Source organism: Brassica oleracea, chromosome C1 (genome assembly GCF_000695525.1).
Source record: "Brassica oleracea var. oleracea cultivar TO1000 chromosome C1, BOL, whole genome shotgun sequence".
NCBI classification, from domain to species: domain Eukaryota; kingdom Viridiplantae; phylum Streptophyta; class Magnoliopsida; order Brassicales; family Brassicaceae; genus Brassica; species Brassica oleracea.
The window spans coordinates 35,347,552-35,369,193 of NC_027748.1; the positions used below are offsets into that span (position 1 = coordinate 35,347,552).

Consider the following 21,642-nt stretch of genomic DNA (forward strand, 5'->3'; position numbering starts at 1 on the left):
GACATACTAATACATATTTACTAGGTAATAACCCGCGCCTTGCGCGGAATATGATTATTAATTTCGTTATTTTTAATAAAAATACATTAAATTTGTTTAATCTGGATATCGGTTCGGTTTTAAGTTATTTTTTTGTTTTTAATCTCCTAAAATATAACTATTATTTTAAATTAATATTTATTTTGGTTTAATCGATTAATGTTTGATTTTTTAGTTTTTTCGGTAAAAACCAAAAATTACTATTATTTATTTATTTTCATGTTATGAATTTTAGATAGTCGTCATGTTGAACCAATGATTTCATATCATAGTTTGTAAACGGCTAATAGTTCAAGAAAAAAAAAAATTATTAGGACAAATTATTTCACTACAATTTGGTCAGTAGTGAAACAAGCATTAAGAAAAAAAATATTTTAACTTCAAAAAAAAAATAGATACTTCAGTTGTGGTAAATACTTAGTCATAAGGTGCTCACATCAAGGTGCACATGTATGTGTATGTAAAAATATATAAAAATAGTTGACAAATATATAAAGATATTGTTAATTAATATTAAATAATATTTTTGTTCAAAATAATACATAAAAAATAAAATTAAAATTAATTAAAAATTAAAAAGGCCTTGACATTAGTGATTTTTTTCATATAAAGAAAAATAAATTGTATCCGTAAATAGAGGTGGACACATATCGAATATCCGGGTATTTGGAGGCATTCATGTCGATTCAATCTTTAGCCACCTGGATAGTCGGTGACTCTGATATCCGAAATGATTTAGAATTTTAAAGAATATCCGATTTGATCCGTAAATAAAATAAAATTTTAAAAATAATTGAAAATTTTAATAATAACATTTTATTACAAAAATAAAATATTATTTAACTTTTTAAATTGTAATACCTAATATAATAAATTTAATTCATAAAAATATTGTAAAACTTATATAAACTATAATATATATAACATATATATATATATATATAATTCTGTACATATATGTATATATATGCATATAACATATTGAATTAGATATCCATATTTGTTATTTGCTTTCTTTTTATATTATATTTTAGTATTTTATTTGCTTCGTAGAGTTACGAATATCCATAATTTTTTGGTTCAAATCAAAACGGATAACAAATCAAATCAAAATTTATAAATATTTTGTTCAACTTTATCCGTAAACAATAAAAATAATATATATATATATATATATAGTTTAGCTTTTGATTCGTTATTTGTTTTGATTTGAACCGAAAAATTCAAAGTTTTATTGGAACCATGCATGTGAGTTTTATATTAAAAGAATACGATGACTAAATATCTCTCTATAAAACAGAAAAATCTCCCAGTAAATTTGCTTTGAATAACATTATTTAATTATTTCCGTGTGTTTATAATGATATAATACTGATCACATTCCATTAGGTTGGTGGGGTCTTTAACCACCCTTCCAGAGTAATTATTTTAAGTTTTTAACCTTGTCTAAAATAATGAAAGTTGAAAATAAGTAAGACCCGCAGGCTTGCGTTGTATAAAAGGACTCAAACCAAAAATTCCAATGCGAATACAAACTTTAATTTTTTTCATTGAATGGGTTGAATAAAATATAATCTTAAGGAAAACAGATATCGTTTAATAAAATAAAAAACTATTCTACATGCTAATAAATAATAATCACACATATGTGATTTCTATTGTTTTCCGGGTATAGTTATATGAAAGACAAATATACGATTTGGCATTTTTATTTACTACCAATCAAGAAATCGAGTCCAACAATTCAATATTTTTGTTAACACAATAATTAACACCCGACAAATGTGGAAACATTTGCACGAAACAATTTAACGTAGTCCGGACAAGGTAGTCCAAGTGGAAGGACGGGCTTGGGTTGCTAAAACAATCTGGGTTCGATCCCCCCCCATGCGGAAACTACCCTGCCTCGTCTGGACACTAAAACGGGTACTGGGCCTTCGGGCCCAGGAAAAAACCTCCCGGGTGAAGCTGGCCTGCTGCCTGACCGGGCCCAGGGGAATGATCCGCGTAAGCGGGGAACCCCTGGATTACAAAAAAAAAAAAAAAAAAAAAAAAAAAATATAAGAGCATCGCAAACCGATTCGATCGTATAATTTTATAAAGGATGTTCTATATTCATATACATGTTTATTAGTATAATATATGGCTGCGAGATAAGCAAAAAGACAAGTGTCAATAGTGCAAGGTGAATGCAATGTTAAAACTGGAAGCATTTTCTCCATAATCCCTATAAAATTTAAAGATATATGTATATAACAGTTAAATACAAATTTTGACGATTAGTCTAGATTTAATTAGGTTTATAATTTTCATTTCATCATAAATAGCTGATATGACCAAAGAATGGAGAAGCCATGCACGCATGTTCACATTGCATTGGACACTAGGGTTTCTTTCATGGTTGGTAGAATTGGGTGAAGTTGGTTGGACAAATCTCACAAAAATCCATTACACAGAAAAATAATTATAATTATGCAGATATTAAGACGGATATTGTTTTATAGACAAAGTAATGTAGCCTAAAAGGAACATTAATATATACGCCGACAAATAATTTATTAGACTCTACAGTTAACATATAAGCTCATGACTACGTAAGTATATATGTTATTAAATCATAAAAAATGACAATGTATGCGTGGATGAAATTACCTTGAATTGTCAAAATGTTAGCTGTAATAAGGAACAGTTGAAAAAGACTACCGCGGCTGCTTCTCCCTCAAGGTCAGTATTTGGTAGTGTACACAAATCATTTTCTTATTTTAATATATAGTTTAGTTATATATGTGATATATTAATCATATATAAACCCCATCTATGTCACATTATTGAAAAGCTTTTTGCTGTCAATCATCTTTGTTCTCCTCAAGGGAGCCAGAGAGGCCTTTTTATTTGCCGTCTCTAAATTAGATTTGTTAATAGAGAATACAAAGAAATGGAAGAAAATCTTCCTCCAGGGTTCAGATTTCATCCTACAGACGAAGAGCTTATAACACATTATCTTTGTCGGAAAGTCTCCGATATTGGATTCACTGCTAAAGCTGTCGTCGACGTTGATCTCAACAAGTGTGAACCTTGGGATTTGCCAGGTTATACTTTGATCATTCATATACTGATATAACCTACTTTTCTGTTTATAGCTTTAGTGTTCGACTGCGTTTACATAATTTCCAAATTAATAGTTCAGTTGCTGTCAAAAAAAAAAAAAAGTTTAGTTGTGCAATAATAGTAACAAATGCATAAGATTATGTGAGCATGCTTCCCTTAATTCTATTGTTTTGTCTACATGGATTTCTTACAATAATTCTATAAAAAAATATAATAATATTAAATGTATAATCAATCATGTCTTCGGCAAATAAGATCGCTAGAAATGGACAAATCATACCATTTCATAACAACAAAGACATACCATACGTATCTATAACAATATATAGAGATACATGCATCATATACCAATTAATATAACTAATATGTATGAAACCATATATTTGTTACTTTGATTTAGTAATCGCATATGTTATACATATAGGTGCATCTAGCCTACCAAACCTGGAGAGTATATACATTTAAAAAATTCTCTAGCGAGATGGCGAATAGTTTGGTAACATTATACATAGATTATTATATTATTGTTATCCAAAAAATGTTAGTATTCGTATATGTTGCTCAATAAACTAAAATAATGTGCGAATACTTGTGCTTATGTGCAGACAAAGCTTCAATAGGAGAGAAAGAGTGGTACTTCTTCAGTCTACGAGACCGGAAATATCCAACCGGTTTAAGGACAAACCGAGCAACTGAAGCCGGTTATTGGAAAACCACTGGTAAAGATAAAGATATATACCGAAGTGGAGTACTGGTAGGGATGAAGAAAACCCTAGTTTTCTACAAAGGAAGAGCTCCAAAGGGTGAGAAAAGCAATTGGGTTATGCATGAGTATAGGCTTGAGAACAAACAACCCTTCAAACCCGCTAAGGTAACATATACATTCACAACATGCTAATTATCAAGCTATAAGGAAGTTAGCTGAACCTTATTATTTTTATTAAAAAAAAGTTGACAGCTTAAATCAAAATTACAATTGTTTAGTTATATTAATACATTCAGGCTTTTCCTTGCCTAATTTTTATAAGAAATTATTAGCTCTCACTCTTAGTTTAATTGACAAAACTATATGTATTATATGCATTTTAGAATTTCTAAAATGTTTTTGGACCATGTGTGTTATTGACATGCCCAAAACTAGACATGTATCATGTATGCATTCAATTTGAAGATAGGCAACATTATCCACCTAAAAATTGGATTCACTTTCCGTGCTTATCAATAGTAAATAGTTGATATTGGTTTCATGAAATGTTTAATAAAGTTTCGTTTATACAACAATTTTTTTTTTGGATATGTACATGAATACAATATACATGATCTTGAATCGTATCACTTTAATTTTCCAGGAGGAATGGGTAGTGTGTAGGGTTTTCCAAAAGAACACAACAACAAAGAAACCACAAGAACAACAACCAGACTCATCTTTTGGATCTCCATGCGATGCAGACTCATCCATGGCAAATGAGTTTGAAGATATCGAGCTTCCAAATCTGAACTCAAACTCATCAACCGTTGATTACAATAATATTCATCAACAATATTTTCAAAACAACGTTTATTCAGACAATACTACAAGTACGGCTGGTCTCAACATGAACATGAACATGAACATGAACATGAACATGAACATGGCTAATCTTCCGGCTTGGACAACAAGTCTACTTGGTCCGCCTTTATCTCCAATCAACTCTTTGTTGCTCAAGGCTTTCCAAATTAGGAACTCTTATAATATCAATCCTTCTCTTCTTCAACAAGGAGTCTCCAATGTTATGCAAGATGGTTCGAGTTCATCTCAGCCGCAACCGCAAGATGAAGCGTTTAATATGGACTCCTTGTGGTGAAGAGATTCAAAACTACATATATATTTGAATTTCTTATTAACTAGTTTTCATGTAATCTTCATCAATCTCAATTGTATCACTAATTATACACACATAGATCTTCTAATGAGGTCAAGTAAATTAATTATAGTGCATCTTTTATGTGAAATAGTGATAGTATGGAAAAGTTTACCGTATATGCCATGTCCTTTCATGTTTATAGGTTACTAGGGTAAAAGCCGCCCTACGGGCGGGTAAGTGAGTGAAAAATAATTTAAATATAGTAATTAATAAAATATAGTTAAAATAAAATAATATTATATTGAATATTTTGTTTTTTTTTTGACAATAATAAGTTTGTTTTATTTTAAAAATATTATGATGTAAATGTCACTATTTAACATTTCATCAATGTTTATTCTTTAAAAAATTATAATCAGTTAGTAAAATACATTAATTTGTTCAATATTGAATTTGAAATCCAGCATATAAATTATTTCTACCTTTAAATTTTTGTTTCTGAATTTATTGACTCTTTTAATTTCTCTTACACATATTAGTTTAGATAATTCAAAAAATAAAACATAATTAATCTTTTTTCTTATAAATAGCTAGATAGTACAAAAATATATTATTGATAGTCACTACATAAATTTGAAATATTTATCAAATAAACATATTAATATTCAAACTGATAAGTGTTTATATATATATATATATACTATTATTTGCAAAGTAATTTTTTACGTTCGAGCTCTTACGTTAAAAGTTGAAGTGGTTAATATTGTTTATACCCTTAATGAATAAAATATATATATTAGCCAAAACTAAAAACGAATTTTATTTTTTTGATTAGATAAATGATGAATATTAATAACAATTAGAATGATCCAAAATCTAAATATATATATTAAAATAAAACGATAATTATAATGTATGTATTAATAAGTAATTATGAAATGTATATATCCGCATGTGCGGGCGAAACACATACTATATATATTATTTAGTTTTAATAATAAAATCAGTGATTGTTGTATTTTTATTCTATTAGTTTTTTTTTGTATTTGATTATATTGTATATATAATTAATCTGTTTTTATTTAACAAATTTACTATAATTTTTTTCCTTAAAATGTTTTGCTTTTGTTAAGTAATTTAGAATCATTTAAATATTAAATATGATGTTTTTTTTATCAAAATACTATATATCATGTTTGAAATATATTATATGGTATAATTTCGGATCAATCCACATTTGTTCATCAGATAGTTTTTTAAATATAGTCACATTCTTTGAAAATTCAATGCCCACAAAACATACGAAAAGAAAGCCTTTCACAAACAAAGTCTGAGAGTAACTGTATCGTACCTACATAATAAATCAACAAAAGAAACTAACTTTGTGAATGAGAGGAGAAAGAAAAACCAAAAGTGATAAGATACAACATTTGTTCAGCCAAACATTACTTCCATAGAAAAAGTTTCATCTCATGTGTGAACTGTTTTAGAGGACCTTTCTTCAGTTCAGCCACATCAATCAATTGTACCAAAACAAAGTTGATCAATAATGAAGAGTAATGAAGATAAACACAGTCAAGCTTGTTTGTCTATCAAGCTGGCAATAGTTTTAATTACAAACCATTTTTACTGCAGTGCTTCCAGTCTTTAAAAATTTTGAACCTTCATAAGCGTTAAATAGTCATAAGCGTTAATAAACTGCATTTTAACAAAAAGAAGCATTTTACAACAGTTACAACAAAGATACAGGAAAGCCAAGAGAGAGATGGATACAGTGTAAGTCCATTGTTGCCTTCACCAAAGCAAGATTGAAAAAAATAGGGCTTCGGGAGAGAGATGATACCTTTTTAACCTTTTCCTTTGGCATACCTGCAACAAAAAGTCCAGCATAACCGAGAAGCACCTGAAAAAACATTCCAAAACATATGAAAACACACATAATACAATAGTTTAGACCAACAAATATAATACAACTTTAAGAAACATAGTACATAATAAAAATGAATTTGGTCATTTGCTTCTAATATTAGTATGTGTGTAAGATCGGTAATATTCGAGCCTAGAGACACTAATTCCATGGATTGATCTGTATATTTCCTTCCAGCAATTGCCTGCCCTGGTCTTGTCTAAATTTTTCATAAACAATATAATAGTCTTTTACATACAATTATTTTGTAACATGTTGTATTAATGGTTTTCTTTTATTATTTATTTTAAAATATTTTGATACAATAATTTGGATTCAAAATTTAGCTGTTAATATAAATTTCAAAGAAATTCATAAACAAAATCATATTTATGTGACACTTTATGAAGGAAATAGTTTCCAAATATATGAATATGTCGATTTTATTTCAATTCCTGCATTAACGATTTTGGATTTTTGTAAAGCAAGTTAAAATTAAATATATACTTGTATAATATATTAACTTCTTGCAGAAGAATACTTTCAAACATCACAATACTAAAAGGTGAATATGGAGTGTTTCTAGCCTGTACACGTAGGATAATATATTAGACCAATCAGAACATTTTATTCTGCCACGTATATATATATTCAAGTAATGTTTAAAGCTCCGTGACAAAACCTGAAGGAACGACAATGGCTGCTACCACAGCTTCTTGAAACTCGGAGTTAACAAGGTAATAAGAACATTTCTCTTTGAGGATCACATGATCACATTCTTGAAGCCTCGCTCTACCGTCCACAGTTGTTAAACACATCTTACTTACTGCTACAATCAATTACTTCCCCAAAGCATTGAATCCTCAACATAATCCCATCGATGTTCTTCTTCCCCTCCCTCTTCTATATAACCTTATGAATCCATTATCCATTCAAGCCACACTTCTCCGCTTTTCAACACAAACAGATCATACAATGGCTTTTAGATTATATGTGTTCAAATTCAAACTTTTTTATCATTTTGTTTTATAATTTTTTCAAATTTTTAATTTTTAATATTTATTTTTTATTTTATAAAATTTTAAATCTCAATCTCAATTTCCACCCCTTAAATCTAAACCCTAAGGTTTTGATTAGTTAACCTTAGGGGTATAAGTGTATATTTACCTATTTTATGAAACATTTTGGTTATTTTGATCCTTAGAGTCTATATTTGTGACATAAATTTTTTTATTGCTATCCTAGGGAATTTCCCAACATAATATGATTACAAAACAACACAAATATAAAATTAATTTTCTCAAAAAAGTTAAAACAAAATACTGATTCAAGATTTAAAGATTTAATTGAGTGAATTTGATTAATTATAAAAACTATTATCATCCAAATATTTATCAAAAATATAGTTAAATATTTCTGAAACACAATACATTTATAACAAATATTAATATATTTATCTGAAATGAAGTTTATTTAACTACTTTAAAAATGAATAATTTAAAAGCTAAAATCATATGTATATAAATAATAAATGCATCAAAATACAAAATATAGTAAAATTCATCGATTTAGAGAATCAAAATGAAAAATATTTAAGTATTGTCAATTTTTTTTAATGAAATTTTTAGTGTAAAGTAATCTAAACTATTTTTAAATATAAAAAATAATGACATAATTCGCGCGTAGCGCGGAGAAAAGATATAGTTTTAGATAAGAGTACCTTGAAACCTTTTTGTAAGCGTTACCTTTGGCCACAGTAAAAGGAATCTACATCTTCCCAACAAATTTAATTTTCTTCTTATTTATTTTTTGGCAAGGATCTAACGTAATAGGTAAGCTTTTCTGTAAACCCTGAAGTTTCATTACTATAATACTGATTTCTGCCACTTGTGAAGAACACTCATCTGCACCCAAATTTGAGAACATTCCCCTCAATCGTTTAGAATTCATCAAAATTATCACCAAAATATATCAACTTATATACATATGTTCCTGCCTGGTCATAGCTACACACATCGGATCAACTAATAGAGATTTATAGTACTATCAACAACCAAGACAGCTTTGTTTCGCTTACAACCCGACAAAAACCCATAAGATCGGACTTTAGCTGCAATCGCATGTTTCGTTTTAACCACCACCGAACCACTTATTGTGCCCCTCTTTATCAGATAACAATCTGAAATATAAAAATTGACCTGCCATGGTTCCAGTTACCACAGTCCATCCACTGCTAGCCTCACTCGAATCATAGACACTTGCTCGCATCTTTGTCTTGAATAAATTACAGTTTACATCTCTTGCTGTTGAGTCGTCACTGCGCATTAAAGAGTTATTATCATTCTTGTAACTGTTGTTCTGGAAATATAAAGGCTTGGAAAAAATGTGAACTGTAATTCAAAAGACTCACAATTACTCACACACACATAAACTATGATACAGCATCTGAACTAAAACCATAGAGAACAGAACATGAAAAGTTTGAATTTTTAAGAAAACAGAGTAATGATGCCATTACCTCTTGCATTTCCTTGAGGATGACATCACGCTCTCGGTTACTCCTCTACTCCTCGAATTTAGAATTCTGCAAGATATTATAGACTATTCTCATCTTTTTGAATTCCCAAACTATACTCAATCTTTTTGCCACATATGTATATGTTCTTATCATCTTCCGACCTCGCTACAACTAAATCTGCATTAAAAAAAAAACTGAAATGCAACACATCAAAGAAAAAGAAGAAAGAAACCAAATTTTCTAAATATGATCATTTCATTTGAAAGCTACTGACTAATCAGTAATCACATTCCCAAATAAGATCCTTAAAGGCGCACACCAGTTTAAACAATAAACTCAATTAAAACAGCATATCACATAATATCTTGATACATTCTAAAAAATCAAAGCTCAATAATTGCATAACCTGAGATCAAAAGTGAGAATAGCAAATCACTAGGTGAAAGGCATTACTTCTCTAGTCTCACACCTATCAAAAAACCCTGAAAAATGTGACTAATCGGACAGTTCTTACTCGTATGATTCCATTTTATGGAGTTTACAACAGAACCGAGTGTGGGAGTATGGTAGATCCGGGAACCACCGGATACAGCCTCCATTGTTGGTTGACCTAATTAGAGCTTGCAGTAGACATGAACCCTAGAAACTAAAGGTCACAAAAGCTCATAAACAAAGGAAATGAAAAGAACGAATTGTGAAGATGATGTTCAAGGGATGAAGCTTACCTTTTTATAGGGGAGATACACCGCCTATATAAGAGAGATAAATAACATTGAATGATGTGAATTGATGGAGTTAACAAGTTATGAATCAAGACATCGTTTCGGAGGATATAAGCCAAATACGAATCGACGGAATCAAAGCTTAACTCATAGACTATTCACGACGGTACATCTCCTGAATCTCAATAATGATTTTACAAAACAGAAACCCAATAAATGAATACGACAAAGCCTATAAAATGTAAGAACAAATGAAACAAAACGCAGAGTTTAAAGAGGGACAGGTGTCGCATGCAGGTTGAATGAATTGATGACGTGGCATCACCACGAGAGAAGACAAAGTCTGCTTTATATAATAAGATGATATCGACTTTTATAAACCCAAGTAATGTCTTATACATGTCCATGCCCTTTCATGTTTTCCCATACACATAGATTCTTACCCTCACAATAATTATTTTCCCCACATTTGAGCCTGTAAAGTACGAGCATAGCTGAGCCCAAAACATCCAAACAGTGGAAGCTTATTCGTTTTCTGATTAGTGTTATTTCTTCAAGTGTCTTGAGTTAAGGTTTGAGCTGGAGTGTATATTGCCTCCAAATTTACTTGCTGCACGACTAAGAGCGTGTGGGATGAGAACATGAAAGACGTCAAGTTTCATGCATATTCACAAAATCAGCGGTTGTTGTGCCCTTGACATCGTTGGTTTGAAAGCAAAGCTTCAGAAACTCTTCAATTGCTGAGCCAACATCAAATAGAGATCAAAACTGTCACCAGACTTGATGAAAAAGACAGACATAGATCAATATACATTTGTTAAATACTTAATTAAATTGGTGTACAATACATTGACAGAACATACAAATTTTTGTAATAGATATAAACTGATGTGTGCTTTGTTCAAAATCTTCATGATTCTCATATCTACTCTTCTCTGCGACAGGACTAAACTGCTCTTTGTTACTTAACACTCTCGCTCCTGATTTTGAAATCTCCACTTATCATCAAAATCCATTTCTGTTTCTTAACCTCTAACACACTCAGAGATCATGCTCAGCTACAAGCCTACAACCTCCTGAGTCCTGAGACAAACTGATGCACGCCTTCTCCTTAGCGAACGGAAAATCAGCTTCCTCTAAACTAGAAAATGTAGATTTACCATCAGCTTAGTCCCAATCACTCTCATCATCTTTCTCCTCTTCCCCGTCGTCATCATCATCATTCTCCCATTCGGATTCATTGTATGACGGGTTTTTCGCAGTCTGCAAGAATCAATTAGTGAATGAAGTAACAGAGCCGCAAATGCATGCGTTGTGAAAGTGTATTAGATTGGAGATCCACAGTTGAGGAAGCGAGACCACTTACAAGTTCGTTCTGCATTTGCTCTATTGTTTTCTCCAGTTCAGAGATATGCTGACTAAGTGCCTGCAACAGTCATCACAGAGAAGTTTCCGTAAGCAAACACTACGATCAACTTTGAGAATATATGGAATGCAATTTTGTGCGGAGAAAATTTCGAACCTCGTGACGTTGAATTGCAATGGAACGTTTCAATGCTTTTGCTTTTGTCAGAAGATTTCTTGGTCTCAAGCTAACTGGTCTCTGGTAATTCTTTCCACGGTAATAAATAAGAGCGAATCCTTTAGGAACCTTCTCTATTGCCACAAGAACTCCCCCGCTCTCGTATTCTAGTAACCGAGCCGTGTCTTCAACAAACGCAAAACTCTTCTGTTTCGATATTAGTTTCACCAGTTCTCTGTGCTTCCAATGCAGATGCATATTCTCGATCACTCCATCGAAAACACCACGGATACCTGTTAATTATGTTCATCGTCCAACAATGAGACATTTGTTCGATTCTATTACAACCTCCTCCCATTCACTGCAGCCCTAGAGGAAACTGATGGAATGATCAAGTTAACAGCACTCACCTAAGGGTAAGTATGACTTCATTTTCAATCCCACTTTCCGGAACATGATTCTCTCTTCCTCAGAGATAACCTCTTGATCATAATCAGGTCCGTTTGGAATCATGGAGGCTTCTATTTTGGACAACAGTTTCTCTGCTCTATCAAATTTCGATTGGGACTGTCACAAACCAACAGAGAAGTTAAGTACAGTAAACGACTTTACAAGTTAAAAACTAACAACCAGAAAGTAAAAGGTCTAACTTACAAGGTCTAGTTTGTGCTGGATTCGTTTAACAACTCTGGCACTCGCGATCCTTGAAGCTTCCTCAATCATCTTTTCTCTATGGTCCGGAGTTATCTCTTTTCCCCATCGGGCTTGCGCCTCATAAAACTCGGCTAGAGTGCCAGCTTCCGCTAGTACTTTTTCTCCAACAGGCTGAGTAGCCTCAATGTCTCGAATTCGTACCTTCTCTTCAACATCTTGAATCTCTTTTGTTAATTCTTGTCTTTCCGCTAGAGTAGCCGCCACACTTGATGGAAGGAAGTCCTTCCCACGATATATTACAATGTAATACTTGTTTCTGAGCAGCAAGACACCCCCTGTCAATGTCTATAGCGAAAAGACAAGAAATAAATGAAGAAACTTAGCCTTCCGCCTGAGACTTTTCAATTTTTTTTTGCTACTTAAGCAAATGACCACTGAGATCCTCCTCAAGAGATTGCCCGAGTGCTCAGTAAAAGCTCACAGTAAATAATACACATGCATGGATCTTATATTTCTTATAGTTTCCCTATTTCTTCTAGTTTAATATTAACATCCAAGCACAAGGAATACTCACTATAGAATATAGAAACATTAGGTGAGGAAGTAAGTAAAACACTTCTTGAAATTTCTAATTATAATTATAATCATTAGATTGCCATATGAATATACTCCTAAATATTCATACAAAATTTGAGCTTAGGGGGAACGGCATATACTATGTTCTATCAGTTCGTGAGACCGTGTTAGTAATCATCTCAGCAGTAACTTTTCTCTAACATTTGACATTAGAGAAAAAAAAAAAGAAAGACCTTTATCTCATCAGACATCAGTTTGTTGTTTGTATTCTGGATACCTCGCTTCACGGCGATCTTTGCAATCAGACTTTTCTCCCAGAGCTTGAGTATAGCAGCTGCCAATCCTTGGTGATTTCTGTTCCTACCTATAAAATGCAGATTCAAGTCTTAAACATGGTACACTAAACAGAACCCTCCGAGAAAAATTAAAAGTAGGAACTAGACAGCATCTTACCAAGAGAAAAATGGCAGGGGAGAGTTTTACCAATCTTCCTGAGATTAGTCATTTCGGCATTGGTCAAATTCGATCTCATCCCAGTAGGAAGAAGCCTGAAAGGTGTTTTATAACCAAGGATTGTAGGAGGTAGTAAGTCAGCGTTCACAGGTAGCACACCAGTACCCCACCACTCGTGAAAACGTGGGCCTAAGCTGTCTAATAGACTGTTGAATTCAGCTTCTTCTTCTGTCATACCCTCCTTGCGAATCGGGTTTTTGACAATGGGATCTTTAATTTCCGGAGGTGCATTTTGATAATCTTTGGCATGTCTCGCTTCATCACCAGCAGAAAGACACATCTGGAACAAAAAGAGTTTCTTCAGGTCTGGCCATTTGGTTAGAGATCATATAAGGTCCTCGATAGTCAAGCCCACGATAAACCACCATTACACTTCCTGCCCTCCATATCACCATTCCACCAGTTCGACGCTAGCTGCCCATTAGAGTAAACCCAATCAGTTCTTACAAATCTAAAATTTAGACATTCATGTGTAGCAAAGTTTTGTTTCTTAACAGTCAGTGCTCAGCTCCATCTCTAGTTCTTACAGACCTCTTAAATTCACCTAATTGATATGCATTTCCCTAAGTTCCTAATGTTCTAATAAAAGAGCTATAAGTCTATAAGCATTCTATTACAGAAGTTGAGAATATGTTTTTCACAGTTTCCACTATTGTCCCTACAGAGATAATGTCTCATCCAATAGATCATATAGCTAATCTAACTTCATGTTATCTCTTGGGATCACCAATGTAAGTATAGGAACTGACCTCAACTATCTCATGAGCCGTCTTCATGTCACGAGCAAACACTTCATGGAACTTAAGCCTCACAAGCTCTTCTTTCCTCCAAGTATCATTAATCTTCTCCATCACTGCTTGCGTCAGCCCAGCTTTTGGTATATTAATCTTCACCCTCAAATACATCCCCTCCCCTCTCAGCCGTCTTAGCTCAGAATCCTCAACCGTAAGCTCCGCCAGTGACGGAGCTCTAACTCTCCTCTTCTTCAACGCCACAACTCCATCTCCTTCAATCCTCTCCGCCGCATGTTCCTCCTCGTTCTTCTTCTCCCATGGCAATAACACATCATCATCCTCAACTTCACTCTCTTCTTCTCCCTCAGCAAGGATCACATCAGGCTTCACCCACTCTCTCTTCAACAAATCACCCAATCTCTCTTCTCCCGTCACCGCCTTCACATCCCCACCGTTATCTTCTGCATCCTCCTCCTCGTCAGAAGCTAATCCTAGGTTCCGTAGACGAAGCACGATCTTCTCAATCGCGCTTTGTCCTCTATCCTTCTCCTCCACATACCTGAGTTTCGCCTCCGCCGAAGGGATTTCACCTCCGCCGTTATGTTCGTTCGATTTCTTCGCGGCGGATGACGACGGAGGCCACTTATCGTCCAAGGAGGATTAGGTTTAGAATCCCGGTGATCCAATCGCCGGTTGTTACGGCTCCCGTTGTTGCTGCTACGCTCGCTCGTGCGGAGCGAAGAGAATGGCCGAAGAACGCGACGCGAGGGCTTCGCCGCGGAGAGTGAATCAAATAGCAACGCGTGAAGCGAAGGAGAAGAATGGTAGCGTGAGGTCGAAGTCAAAGGAAGAGAGCTTCTCAGTGGCATTTCTGTAAATTTAGTCGCAACCAAAGCCATTCAACTGTCTTCACTCTTCTTCACCATCCCCGTTTGGATAGACCATGTGGATAAGATTTTTCTACTTCTTCTTCTCGGGTCTCGAAATGGGCTTATTTAATGGGCCTGTATAAAAGCCCGTTATACTGTAAACTATAAATAAAACTAAAAAACTACGTGGCGGAAGAAAATTTAAGCAATCCGGCTAGGGTAAATCCGGTTTCGTTGTCCTATCGAGTCACACCGGCATTGCGTGATTCGCCGGGAAATTTTGGCGAGAGAAACTCCGATCGATTTCACCAAGTTCCGTTTTTTCTTTCTTAATTCCTATCTTCGCGCTTGTGTTCGTGAAACGAAAGAGACAACTTTCGATGGGTCGACCTCCTAGTAATGGCAGTCCAGCGTTCCGATTCAACCTCGCCGAGGTAATTGAATCTTTGATGGATGTTCTCTTTGCTGTTGCATGAAGGAGGTTTTCGATGTTCCTGTGTTGAGACTAGTTTCTGGGTAATGTTTGGTTTGTTGCTTAGGTTTAGGGTTCGTGATAGGGTTTTTACTCGATCAGTTCCAACTTTCCTTTTTGTGAAAGATCTGTAATTTATATCTGTATGTGCCTTTTGGGGTTTAGATTCATAAGTTTCATGATAGGGTTTACTCGATCTGATCATTTCGACTTTCCTTTTGTGAAAGTTTTGTAATTACTACCAGCATGTGCCTTTTGGGGTTTAGATTCATAAGTGGTTCTGTCTGTTGTGTTTTGTAAGTTCTTTGAAGAAGTTTTTGTTTTTATCTCGTTTGCTTTGGCTGATCATCTTGAATGTTGTTTATAAGGTAACGGAGATGGAAGCAGTATTGAAACAGCATAACACAGCAATGCCAGGTCGAGATACACTTGAAGCTCTTGCTGATAAGTTTAGGTAATACTATATAAATATTACTCCTTCCTTGGTATTTTTAGAGCCTCTATTGTGTTGTGTGTGTTTATCATCTAAAAAAGTGTTTTGCTTTCTCAGTGACACAGTGGAGCGGAAGGGGAAAACTGTTGTGCAGTTCAAACAAGTACTGGTTCCTTACTTTCATGATTCATAAGTTTTTCTTTTCAGAGGATCCGTTCTTGGACTTGGCTTTTTAATGGGGTGTTGTCGCAGATATGGAACTGGTTCCAGAACAGGCGATATGCTTTAAGAGCAAGTAGAAACAAAGCTCCTGGGAAGCTAAGTGTATCTTCCATGCCGCGTGGTCTGGATCCAACAAACCCGACGAGGAGCGTGCTTCCACCATCAACCGGTCCTAAACCCACTCATATGATTGGAAATCTATCCGGGATGACACCTGCGCCTCCCGGTATGACTTATAGATATTCTACTCGCAAAATCAAATAGGTTGAGTCGTTGAGAAGCTTATTCATTTGAATTAGATTGATGCGGCTTTCATAATGCTTACTTTCTTAGCTCCAGGTGTCATGAGGAGTGGTTCAGACAATTCTTACTTGGAATTTGAAGCCAAATCTGCCAGGGATGGTGCATGGTGATTATTCATTCCCCTTGCATTGTGATACTTTTCTTCAAAACCTCATTACTTTCAAGTGTTTTTTTCTTTCTAATATGTTTCTCTTTTGTTTACTTACAGGTATGATGTGCAAGCTTTCCTAGCTCATAGAAACTTGGAGATTGGTGATCCGGTAAAATCCCTAACCGGTTTCCAGTTAACTACTTTGTTCCTCCGCTTCTTCTTTTTATTTTCTTATAACATATAGTTTCTGTTGGGGTATTGCAGGAAGTGCAGGTTCGATTTGCGGGTTTTGAAGTTGAAGAAGATGAATGGATAAACGTCAAGAGACACGTAAGGCAACGGTCACTCCCATGTGAAGCATCAGAATGTGTTGCAGTTCTTGCTGGAGATCTCGTGCTTTGCTTCCAGGTTTAAAAACTAAATTTTCTAAGCATTCAGCGATAAGATGTCATGTGAGTTTTATCTCTGACTGGTCTTTTGTTATGACGTCTTCAGGAAGGGAAAGATCAAGCTCTTTACTTTGACGCCATTGTTCTCGATGCACAAAGAAGGAGGCACGATGTCAGAGGTTGTCGCTGCAGGTTCTTGGTGCGTTACAGCCACGACCAGTCCGAGGTTTGAACTTTCATCTCTCTTGGTAGAAAAGTCTTTTAGCAAAAACCCTCTTCACTCACCTACTTTGGGTATTTTATTCCAGCAGGAAATCGTCCCCTTGAGGAAGATTTGCAGGCGGCCAGAGACTGATTACAGGCTACAGCAACTCCACAGTGCTGCCAATGACTTTGCTAACTCCAAACCCGCTCCAGATGCGGCTGCAAAAGCTCCTCTTCCACCATCCACCGCCTCAGCCCCCATTGTTCCACCTGATGTGAAAGATCCGAGCTTGAGCGCCGCTTCAGCTACTTCAGCTCAGCCTAGCTCCAATGCAGCCACTGTCCCAACTGGTTCTGCTTAGGTCATCAGCTATGTCTCCATTTGGTAACTATATTCACAGTCAGTAACTAGAGTCGTAGAGGTTAAACTTGGGATCAAGAGCTTTTGTAATGTTACAGAATCACCAAGTACATCTGAAACTGTATCATGCACCATTTTATTTAATACTTCATGGATGATGGAATATTTATGGTTTGTTCATCATTTGTTGATGGTCGTCACCAGCTATTGGTTACATAACATCATAGATTGGTTTTGCTGGATGATCACAAACCACTTAGACTACATTGTCCAAAAGCTGCAAACACTAAAACAATAATGGCCTAAACGTGGAAGTTGCAGCTGGAAAGATCCATGCCCACTAAACTGAGGTTTCCTTTACACCCACATACACAAAAACGTAGTTGAAATTTTCCAACAAGGAATGAATATAAGTGTATCATCACATCATTTATAGACAAGATCCATATGTTTCACTGTTGAATTTTTCATCGTCATATACTTATAGTCTGGTAGAGTTGTGAGACATAAGCTAGAATCTTGAGAGTTGAGACACAGACCAATCCAAGCAAAGAGATGTGCTTCTATGTAAGTAATATTAAGTCAATGGGTCGAATTTCAAACGAAAATCTTTTCTTGTCCTCAAATGATAGATGACAAGAGTTAGGTTCAACTTAAATGTTGATTCAGTTCTTTTCTTGTCCTCAATGAGCAAAAACGAACTTTGTTCCACCATTATAGATAACTGAGCTAACCATCAAAAAAACATGTGACTGATATTAAAAGAAAAAAAAAACATTAATAAACATGTGATTAACAATGAGATCCATAAATCTCTCGGTTAATTATCTACTAATCATCACGTTTTTTAAAGTTTACACCTGGATTTCAGCAATATAGTGGCGTATATCTCTTAACTGTGTTAGCCTCAGAAAAAAAAAAAAAATTCTAACTAAACCTAATTAATTACATAAAGATAAATAAATAATCTCACGTGGCCTAATACATCCACTTAGAATACGCGCCAGAATACACGTGGGACAAGAGAAGAACGTTATAAAAGCCACTCCTCCTTCACACTTCAACATCTCTCACGCAACACACTAACACGAATGTCATTTTGTTTTAATTACTTTCAATAATTTTTTTGGTTATGATTCATTTGTTTGTTTAAACAAAAACATTACTTCTTCAAATTTATTATTTAATAATATTAAATGAACTCAACATTCAACGACCAGCACCATCTGAAGAGAGAGCCTAATGACAACTCCAGCGTCGGAATCATATATCCTCCGTCACCTTCTCCCTTGCTAAAACTAAACAAAGACTCCCACGTCATCAAAAAGCCACCCTCACCGTCGTCTTCCTCCTCTACCGCCGCGAAGCCTCGCCAGCCGGTGATCATCTACACGAACACGCCCAAAGTTATACACACCAATCCTAAAGATTTCATGGCTCTTGTCCAGAAACTCACCGGAATGTCCCACTCCGAGGAAGATTCCGGCGGTAGCAGCAGCGCGATAACAGATCGTGGAGGTAAATCAATCAACCGGAGTGTCTCTGATCTCACCGTCGACAGAAAAGTTAACCGGACTCGCTGCGGTGGTGGTGGTGGACATAACAGCTACAACAGAAGCTATTCCGGTCCCGGAGGAGCTAACGGGAAAGGGATTTTCTTCAGCAATACGACGATTTGCGAAGATAGTGAATCGTCCTCTGTGATCACAACCGATGAGAACATGGGAGGAGGAGGAGGAGAACATGGACATGTCAACTCGTCGCTACCGTATTCAGCGGTGGCTGTTTCTCCATTTCCTCATCCTCCGCCACCACCTCCACCTCCTCCTCAGTCCATGTACGATGCGACCAATGGGATTAACTACAGCTCTTACTTCTCGACGCTCTTGCCGGTGAATCCAGCCGATAATTTTCTTTGCGGGAATCAAAACTTTGCTAATTTTGATGATCCGCTTTACTTCATGCCGAATATGAGGAGCTCCTTCTCTTCTTCTTCCTCTTCTGGATTTGATGGCTTAACTGAGTTTAGAGATTTTTGACATTGTTTTCATCAAAAACAAAAAAAAACATTTTTGATTATCTTTTTTTATTTTTTTTCCTATCCAGGAAAATAAATTTTGTTTTTTTTTTTTATTATTTTATCGGAGGTTTTGAGAATGAACTAATAAATTTTGGCATTAGTTATGATCCCTTTACGTTTATTTTATAGTCGAAATAATGCTTTATGTGATCATATGTTGTTTTTAGGTCATTTTAAAATCACCCAATTTGGGGATTTCTTAAAGGGTTTTTCACCAATAAAACAAATAAAAAATGTTAAAAAAAGAAAGAAAATGAATGTAGAAAAGTGAGATGAATACTTCAAATATTTTTTTGAAAAATCCATTATACATGTGATGCCATTTTAGATATATATTAAGTTACAATAACTTAGTATAAAAGAGTAGCTAGCCTAACAAGAAACCTAATATCCTCTCGACCTCGTCTCTTTCAACTTTTAGCCGCCGGAGTAGCTTCTCTTCTGGCCGGCTCGTGACGGCTCCGTTAGCGTCACTGTCGGCCCAGTTTGAATGTTTTCTTCTTCTATTATAGTTTGTGTGGTTAGAGCTTCGGATCTGAACAAACGAAAGGTTCCGGGTTGAAGTGTTCGTGAACCGCCGTTCTGGTGGTTCTGAACCTACTGGTTGGAGTTCGTCGTTGATTTGTCACGGTGGATTCTGATGGGTTTAAGCCTTTTGTCCTTTTGTGTTCTGTTCTTGTGTTGGTCCTCTTGTTTGCGCTTGAATCCGATTAGCCTTGCTTAGAGTGTAGAGGATTACTTAGTTGGTTTGTGATTCAGCGACGGTGACGCAGCGGCGCAGTGGTGTAGGATGAGCAGTTGGTTGGTATCGTTGTCGAGAAGAAGCTGGTTTCAGGGCACCTCTCCCAGTTGCTAAGGGTCCTTCTCTAATCCCTTGAATAAGTTTGTTTTCCTGGTCTGTCTTTGGTCTTGGTTTATCCTCGGTGGCTTCTAGGTGAAGCAGTATAAAGAGGTTAAGGCTTTGAAGCGTCCAGATGAAGGGTGTGTTGAGTAGGGGGTTTAATTTGTATTGGGTGTTGTTTATTTGTGGGTGTTGTTTTGGTTTCGCAAAGTGGTTGTGTGTAGTCATTGTGAACGAGTGGTTCAGATGAAGGTGCTGCTATTCTTCATGAAATCCTCTGCGGTGCGTGCTCTCTTACTCTGTTCGTAGTGAGAAGACCGGTTAATCATAGTCAATTAAGTTCGTTTTCTATTATCTCTTATTAGCCTGTTCTTTTGGATTCTCTTAGTTAGCTGCAAGATGTAGTTATGGTTTATTTGTGATGTTTAGATGCTCGTGTCCTATTGTTGACCTTTAGTTTCCCACCGTTGGGGTTTGGGTTCCGGAGATCGGTATATGTTCTACCGGCTTTAGTGTTTCACCATGTATGGCTCTATGTATAGCTCTCAAATGGTCCGTCCATGGTCCAAATGGGCATGACCAGTTGAACCATTTCAGTTTTGGGCATAATGGGTGGTCCATATTGGATAATGGTCCAAACAAATGTCCAAGACCAATAGAGACCATGTCCAAATGGGCATGCCCATTGACACCCAATAAAATTTATAATTATTTTTTAATTATTAGTCTAGATCTTATTTCTAAAATTTTAAAATTATGTTTACTTTTCAAAATTATAAAAGTATTTTTTTCTTGTCAAAACTGTAAAACTATGTTTTCTTTTCAAAATCGAGAAATTTCATTTTTCCGTCGAAACCGAGAAATTATGTTTTCCCGCCAAAACCAGAAATTCGTTTTCCCGCCAAAACCGAAAATTGCGTTTTTCCGCAAAAACTGAGAAATTACGCTTTCCCACCAAAACCGAGAAATTGATTTTTTCCGCCAAAACCGAGAAATTGATTTTTCCCGCCAAAACCGAGAAATTGTGTTTTTCCGCTGAAACCGAGAAATTGTGTTTTCCCGCTGAAACCGAGAAATTGTGTTTTCCCGCTGAAACCGAGAAATTGTGTTTTCCCGCCAAAACCGAGAAATCGCGTTTTTCCGCCGAAACCGAGAAATCGCGTTTTCCCGCCAAAACTGAAAAATTGCGTTTTCCCGCCAAAATCGAGAAATTGCGTTTTCCCGCTGAAACCGAGAAATTG

At 35.3% G+C, this 21,642-nt stretch overlaps 4 protein-coding genes and 1 long non-coding RNA gene across 8 annotated transcripts; 3 read left to right on the top strand and 2 right to left on the bottom strand.

The window, feature by feature from the left end:
• Positions 1-2,892: 2,892 nt before the first annotated feature.
• Positions 2,893-5,139, top strand: LOC106297532 (NAC domain-containing protein 100). The gene is made up of 3 exons (XM_013733757.1): positions 2,893-3,128; positions 3,753-4,018; positions 4,497-5,139. The coding sequence occupies exons 1-3, from the start codon at positions 2,975-2,977 to the stop codon at positions 4,989-4,991; spliced, it is 915 nt and encodes a 304-aa protein (XP_013589211.1). The 5' UTR covers positions 2,893-2,974; the 3' UTR covers positions 4,992-5,139.
• A 3,676-nt stretch (positions 5,140-8,815) lies between these two features.
• Positions 8,816-10,350, bottom strand: LOC106292615. 2 transcript variants are annotated; one of them, XR_001260211.1, is made up of 4 exons: positions 10,141-10,350; positions 9,930-10,061; positions 9,416-9,481; positions 8,816-9,214 (listed from the first exon to the last, which is right to left on the bottom strand). It is a non-coding gene; the product is annotated as an uncharacterized LOC106292615 (long non-coding RNA). The 2 variants fall into 2 exon arrangements; XR_001260212.1 differs by having other exon boundaries at positions 9,416-9,592.
• Positions 10,351-10,923: 573 nt separating this feature from the next.
• On the bottom strand, positions 10,924-15,053 carry LOC106315488 (chloroplastic group IIA intron splicing facilitator CRS1, chloroplastic). The gene is given in 10 exon segments (XM_013753233.1): positions 10,924-11,400; positions 11,504-11,563; positions 11,660-11,952; positions 12,070-12,226; positions 12,314-12,658; positions 13,123-13,253; positions 13,343-13,673; positions 13,675-13,812; positions 14,152-14,786; positions 14,789-15,053. Coding segments are annotated over 10 exon segments (2,559 nt in total). The 5' UTR covers positions 15,036-15,053; the 3' UTR covers positions 10,924-11,178.
• A 155-nt stretch (positions 15,054-15,208) lies between these two features.
• Positions 15,209-17,665, top strand: LOC106322694 (protein SAWADEE HOMEODOMAIN HOMOLOG 2). Of its 3 annotated transcripts, none has more exons than XM_013760813.1 (9): positions 15,209-15,439; positions 15,846-15,931; positions 16,028-16,073; positions 16,163-16,358; positions 16,472-16,541; positions 16,644-16,695; positions 16,791-16,934; positions 17,022-17,141; positions 17,224-17,665. In XM_013760813.1, exons 1-9 carry the CDS (start codon positions 15,386-15,388, stop codon positions 17,479-17,481), a joined length of 1,026 nt encoding a protein of 341 aa, XP_013616267.1. In that variant the 5' UTR covers positions 15,209-15,385; the 3' UTR covers positions 17,482-17,665. The 3 variants fall into 3 exon arrangements, with proteins under 3 accessions (XP_013616267.1, XP_013616253.1, XP_013616258.1); XM_013760799.1 differs by having other exon boundaries at positions 15,216-15,439; positions 16,466-16,541; XM_013760804.1 differs by having other exon boundaries at positions 15,216-15,439; positions 16,466-16,541; positions 17,227-17,665.
• A 960-nt stretch (positions 17,666-18,625) lies between these two features.
• On the top strand, positions 18,626-19,587 carry LOC106300807 (VQ motif-containing protein 20). The gene has a single exon (XM_013737041.1). The coding sequence runs from the start codon at positions 18,677-18,679 to the stop codon at positions 19,517-19,519; it is 843 nt and encodes a 280-aa protein (XP_013592495.1). The 5' UTR covers positions 18,626-18,676; the 3' UTR covers positions 19,520-19,587.
• The last annotated feature ends 2,055 nt before the right edge of the window (positions 19,588-21,642 follow it).

Coding starts and splice junctions, on each gene's coding strand:
- LOC106297532 (XM_013733757.1), top strand. CDS start 2,975: ATGGAAGAAAATCTTCCTCCAGGGTTCAGATTTCATCCTACAGACGAA. Junction 3,129..3,752: donor TGAACCTTGGGATTTGCCAG/GTTATACTTTGA, acceptor GCTTATGTGCAG/ACAAAGCTTCAATAGGAGAG. Junction 4,019..4,496: donor AACCCTTCAAACCCGCTAAG/GTAACATATACA, acceptor TTAATTTTCCAG/GAGGAATGGGTAGTGTGTAG.
- LOC106322694 (XM_013760799.1), top strand. CDS start 15,386: ATGGGTCGACCTCCTAGTAATGGCAGTCCAGCGTTCCGATTCAACCTC. Junction 15,440..15,845: donor TCCGATTCAACCTCGCCGAG/GTAATTGAATCT, acceptor GTTGTTTATAAG/GTAACGGAGATGGAAGCAGT. Junction 16,935..17,021: donor ATCTCGTGCTTTGCTTCCAG/GTTTAAAAACTA, acceptor TGACGTCTTCAG/GAAGGGAAAGATCAAGCTCT.
- LOC106300807 (XM_013737041.1), top strand. CDS start 18,677: ATGAACTCAACATTCAACGACCAGCACCATCTGAAGAGAGAGCCTAAT.